Below are 6,006 nucleotides of genomic sequence, written 5' to 3'. Positions count from 1 at the left end.
TATCCAGCAATACTTGTATGTTATTTCATTTAAATTTTTTCTTTTGGGCCACCCTGCATGACCGGCTTCCCTGGTGGCTCAGACGGTAAAGCGTCTGCCTGCAATGCAGGAGACCCGGGTTCAATTCCTGGGTTGGGAAGATCCCCTGGAGAAGGAAATGGCAATCCACTCCAGCACTCTTGCCTGGAAAATTCCACGGACTGAGGAGCCTGGTAGGCTACAGTCCATGGGGTAGCAAAGAGTCAGACACGACTGAGCGACTTCACTTTCACCCTGCATGACACGTGGGATCTTAGTTCGCCAAGCAGGAATTGAACCTGCACCCCCTGTAGTGGAAGCACAATCTTAACCACTGGACCACCCGGGAATTCTCAGTATGTGTATTTTAACAGACAGCGGAGGCACGACTTAGTCTAACCTGATGAGTCCGTTTAGCTAGGTGAGAGCTTGGTGAAACGTTCCCTGATGTGTTCTGTCCACCTGCCCAGCTCCCTCCTCATTCACGTTCACTGAGGGCCTCCTGACCAGCGCTATTGCCAAAGTGGAGGTGGGAATGCAAGTTCGTTTCAGAGGAGCCAGAGATTAAAGACATCAGATTTCGTGGCTTTGAGTTCAACAGCGTATATCTAGATGTTAAGTTCATACCTATCACCTGGGCATGGTGACTCTGGGATGGAAGAGTCCCTTCCAAGTTTGGGACCGAAGAGTAGAGAAGTAGGCACTTCTCTTGTGGCCTTAGTGCCCCAGGAGTGGGGGGCAAGTCTGAGCACATTCTCAAAGCCTAAGGAGATGGTGTAAGAGGGGCTGCCTGGGGTGGTCAGGCAGATGGGCCCAAGAGTAGCCGTAAAGAGAGCCCCTGTGCCTCTGTGGGCATGGGGAGCCGGTAAGGTTTTTCCCAGATAGCTGAATGCAGACAAGCCCAAGGGGTCTCACTGTGAAAGGGAAGAGGTGCAGCCGTGAGGTGGCAGCAGGGACCCTAGGATACGGACTGCGGATATCTTGATGGATACCACATGGCAAAGGCTCTGCTGCTCATTGGCTGCTACTGCTGCTGCTGCTAAGTCGCTTCAGTCGTGTCTGACTCTGTGCGACCCCAGTGACGGCAGCCCACCAGGCTCCCGCATCCCTGGGATTCTCCAGGCAAGAACACTGGAGTGGGTTGCCATTTCCTTCTCCAGTGCATGAAAGTGAAAAGTGAAAGGAAGTCGCTCAGTCGTGTCCGACTCCTAGCAACCCCATGGACTGCAGCCTACCAGGCTCCTCCATCCATGGGATTTTCCAGGCAAGAGTACTGGAGTGGGGTGCCATTGCCTTCTCCGGCTGCTCATTGGCAGTCGACCCTAAACAGCTAAGATGGAGAGGTCAGTGAATGTGCAGTCCTCCACTGAAGCTCTCCCATGAGGAGCCCAGGGAAGAGGGGGGAACTAGGAACAGCCCTGAATGTGACTAAGGTGACTTTAAACTGGAAATGACTGGCATCACTGAACATGGCTAGATTTTTTTTTTCTGTCATTGGGGTGATGTTAATTGATTCATACCAATTTGCGCAACAAGTACTAGATTCTTGAACTAAATGTTTGCAGGATTTACTCAGAGTTAGGGAGGGCTCTGAGCCTTCCCTCAACAATTTCCCCACCAGTTTACAAAGAAAGCACGTCGTAAACCAAATTCTGCTGCACATTCAGGTATGCATTGGCAAGTAGCCCCTCATCCTCACCCCCAGCCAAATTAGCTGCTCTGAACAAATCTTGCTTGGAAAATTCACGGAACAGCTCTTGTTGAACACTGGGCCATCCCGGAGTAAAGGCTGCTATTCCAAAGGGTTTGGGCTGCTGGAATCTCTGGATTCTAATACTCTGTTCACCAAGGGAGGAAATGCCTCAAAAAAAATTATAAACAATCCACGTGACATGCGAAATTTTGCCAATATCTTTCGGGATAATTAATAAATCCACTTCCGTTGATGTAAAATTGTTCACGTGCTAGTATTACTGCCTCTGGAGTGACTTTTGGATGAAATGTTAGCTAGCCACCCCCGGAGTGTGTATCCCCAAATGGACAACAAAGCACTCTTAGGGATAATTTAAAACCATCCAGGGACTTCCCTGGTGGCCCAGTGGTAAAGACTCTGTGCTTCCAATGCAGGGGGCACAGCTGGATCCCTGGCTGGGGAACTAAGATCACACATGTGGCCCAAGATAAAAACCGATCCAGGACATACATAGTGTTGGTGGAGTAGGGGTGTGCTGGAGGGCTGCCTGGAGGAGCTGCCACCTCAAGTCTGCCTTCAGCTGTCAGTCCCTCTCAGGGGATGTCTCCACTGGAGGAAATTGTGTTGCCTAAAAGTCATGCCTCTTCCAGGGGCAGCTCACATCCAATCAGACTGTTCTAGGCCCTGGGGACAAGAATAGCACTTTGATTCTGATGGGAGAGAGACAGTCAACAAGATAAACCCCTGAAATAGAAGCCAGTAGTGTGTCTGACAGGGACACTGCTGTGGAGGGAAATAAGCAGGAAGGTGACCAAGTGAGCCTGGGGAAGGGGCAGGACTTGTCAGGGAGGGTGGCAGGGACGGTTCCTGAGGGGGAACCGGATGGTCCTTAATCAGGGGGCCAGTGAGTAAACACCTGAAAGGCATGAAGTGGGGGCGGGGTGTCATATCACGAATTCATTCTCGCTCGCCAAGTTTTCCTTGCCTCTAGAAGTTCAGGGAGGTAACTCAGCCTCGCGGGCGACGTGGGGCCCTGAGGGGCGGCCTGGAGCGCACCCCGCAGGCCCCAGCCCTCAAGCCTCCCGCACCTGCGCACGCCCCGCAGGTGCGCCCCGCAGGTGCGCAGCCCCCGCCCCCGAGGTGCGGCGGCCTCCGGGCGGGGCCACTTCCGGGCCGGTGGCCGGACGTGGGGGCGGGGGCGGCCGTTGACCCGGTGACCGCGGCGCCGCCGGAGGCTGGAGGCGCCCTGCGGCTCGCTCCCCCGCCGCCCTCCGGGGGACAGGACGCGGCGGCCGCCGCCCGGGTCTGAGGGAGCCGGGCAGCCATGAGCGCCAACCCCCAGTGGGACATCAGCAGGGCGCTGAGGGTGGCCAGGCTCTTCCACCTGGTGTGTGGAGTCCGGGATGCCTGCGTGACCCCGTTCCTGACCCTCTACCTGCGGCAGCTGGGCCTGGCCGCGCCCTGGGTGGGCATCCTCATGGGAACCAAGCACCTCATCGCTGCCTTCTGGGCTCCCTTCTGTGCCTTCCTGGCCAGAAGCCACCAGAAGCGGAGGGTGCTCATGACCGCCTCGCTTCTGGGCTCGGCGGGGGCCAGCCTGTTTATGGTCCTGGTGCCGCCCCTGGACAGAGACCCAGGGCACCGCCGGTGTGATGGAAGCCACAGCTTGACCGCCGAGGGCCCACCACCGGGGGTCGCACTAACTGTGACTGTCACCTTGGCCTCAGAGCCAGCCTCCAACTCCCCAGCGGGGGTGCTCAGCCTCCCAGGGGCGAAGAGTTCTGGGGTCGCTGGAACCCGTGGCTTCGGAGAAGGGCCTGGGGAAAGTGGCCAAGAACCTTTCAGTTATACACCGGGCTCCTCCGTGGGCTCCACCCAAGGAACCAGGAACAGATCTGGAGTTCTCCTCCATCCTGACACTCCAGGAGTGACAGGTTCTCCCCGCGAAGGTGCTTTTAGAGTGGTCAGTCCGCCACTCCCTCTGTCTGCTGGGGGCACGGCCCTGGCAAGTCCAGCCAACCAGTCGGCAGCCGAGGGGGACGGCAGGGCCCTCGGCCTCTCCTTGGAAGGGCTGCAGTGGACTTTCATCCTCTCGCTGGGCTCCGTGGTGCTCTGGGAGCTGCTGACATCCCCTCTGGAGCAGGTGGCTGACGACAGCCTCTATGAATACCTGGATTTTGTGGACGCCACTGACCGCTACAGAAGCCTATGGGTGTGGAGGCTGCTGGGCACATCAGTCGGCGTGTGCGGCATTGCGGCCTTGGTGGGGCCGCTGGACTGCTTCCTGGCGACCAGTGGCCCGCGGGGCGTGGTGCACTTCTATGGCTACTCCCTGGTCAGCGCCCTGGCTTTACTGGTGAGCATCGCCTTTCCCGTCCCCGTCTGCCGGCGGCAGGAGCCCAGCTACAGGACGGTCAAAGCCCTGTCCCTCGTGGTCGGCGACCCCCACCTCACCGTCCTGGCCCTCACCATCTTCTTGACAGGGGGCGCCACCAGTGCAGTGCAGAACTTCCTGTTCTGGCAGATGAAAGACCACGGGAGCAGCGAGCTGACCATGGGTTTCTCGGTGGCCCTGGGCTTGCTGGGGGAAATTATGCTTCATCCTTTCAAAGCTCCGTTGCTTAGGAAGCTGTCCAGGGTAGGCACGCTGGGGCTGGGGCTGGGCTGCCTGGCAGGGCAGCTGCTGTATTACTCATTTCTCTGGAGCTGGTGGTCCGTCCTGCCCGCTCAGATCTTGAGCGCCCTCAGCCACGGCGCTCTGTGGTGGGCAGTCAGTACCTCCATAGAGCACCTGGCCACTCCTGGAACAGAGAGACCCCTGAGCGCCGTGTTCCGAGGCCACGTCTGTGGGAGCGGGGCCAGCCTGGGAAGCTTTGTGGGGGGCTTCGTGGTGACGCGCTTCAGCCTGCCTGTGCTCTACCAGGCCTGCTGCGTCCTCCTGTTGCTCTGGCTGGCCTTGTTCCTGTCCATCCAGCCCAGACTGCCCCAGGAGCGGAAAATCAACTACTCCAAGCTGCTGGCTGTGGAGGCCAGTGACACAAGCGACTCTGAGCAGGGGACTGAACGGGACTGGCTAGTGAAGGCCATGAGGGAGGAACACTCTGACTGGAGGGGCTGAGAGACAGAGCCAGGATGCACACTGATCTGGGAAGGAGCCGGAGGGGTGAACAAGACTCAGTCTGCCGAGGGCAAAGCCCACGAGTCCCGAAGGGCTGCAGGAAGCCCTGCAAGAGAGAAGCGTGTCTGTGCCAAAGCTCCACGGGGTCATCTCACTGCATGATTTTCTTTACTTTTGTAGTAAAAGGAGATTCAACTTTTGGCCATTCAATCTTTTGAAAATAATGGTGCAAGAATACATTTGCTATAAAACAAAAAATGTTCCCGCTGTAGTCACTCTTGTGGCGATGGGGTTTGGAAGAGCTTTGCATGGTTTGTTGTTGATTTCAGCCATGGCTGAAGTGCTCAGATGAAGCTGATGGGGCCGGGAAGGCAATGGGACCTGCAGGATTCAGTTGGCAGAGGGGGCCTCGACTTTGGTGAGTCACGTGCATTCCTGTGGATCCTAAGGCATGAGCCCTATCCTATAGGGCAGGTCAGGATGATAATGAAACCAAAACTCTTCTCTTTGCCTGTCTCTCTCTGCATTGATATACAAGTGTCATACTTACACCCAGATACTTAAGTCTCCAACAAGAGAAAGTGATGGGAAGTGTAATGTGTATTGGATGGGTGTGGAGGTGAATAGGTTTTCATTCTTGCTCTCCAGTGTGTGTGTCACCAGGAGTAGAACACTAGACTCGTCTCTCATACTTCAGTCAGAGCAAAAGTCATTTCACGTCCTTTGGACTCAATTTTGCAGGCTCCGCCACGTAGGAGCACGTGAAGATTTTTTTGTATCTGCTTTGATGAGGGTGCGGCAGCCTCCTTACAGCCAGGATGGTCTATACCACCTCCAGAGCCAGGATTCTACAGGTGGTCCACATGCTACCTGTGCCGTTGGACCTCCCACAACAGCCTTATGACTCAATCAGAATCATTCACTGCATCTTTTAAGAATTTTACTTGACTGCATCAGGTCTTAGTGTTGGCACACAGGATCTTCAGTGTTCGTCAGGACATGTGGAATCTTTTAGTTGCAGCGTGTGGGATCTAGTTCCGCGACCAGGGATCAAACCCAGGCCCCCTGCGTTGGGAGTGCTGTCATCTTACACTGGATCACCAGGGAAGTTCCTAGAATGTACCCTCTTATGTCCGATTCCTTGTGCTCAGCATAATTGCAATGGCTTCTGACACCA

At 56.0% G+C, this 6,006-nt stretch overlaps 1 protein-coding gene across 1 annotated transcript; it reads left to right on the top strand.

Moving 5' to 3' along the window:
* MFSD6L (major facilitator superfamily domain containing 6 like) lies at nt 2,933–5,132 on the top strand. Its single transcript, XM_005709755.3, has one exon. The coding sequence runs from the start codon at nt 3,036–3,038 to the stop codon at nt 4,827–4,829; it is 1,794 nt and encodes a 597-aa protein (XP_005709812.2). The 5' UTR covers nt 2,933–3,035; the 3' UTR covers nt 4,830–5,132.

Source organism: Capra hircus, chromosome 19 (assembly GCF_001704415.2).
Source record: "Capra hircus breed San Clemente chromosome 19, ASM170441v1, whole genome shotgun sequence".
Lineage (NCBI taxonomy): Eukaryota > Metazoa > Chordata > Mammalia > Artiodactyla > Bovidae > Capra > Capra hircus.
This window is presented reverse-complemented; position numbering and strand designations above follow the sequence as displayed.

Excerpts from the sequence above, each read along its gene's own strand:
- MFSD6L (XM_005709755.3), top strand. The coding sequence starts at position 3,036 with ATGAGCGCCAACCCCCAGTGGGACATCAGCAGGGCGCTGAGGGTGGCC.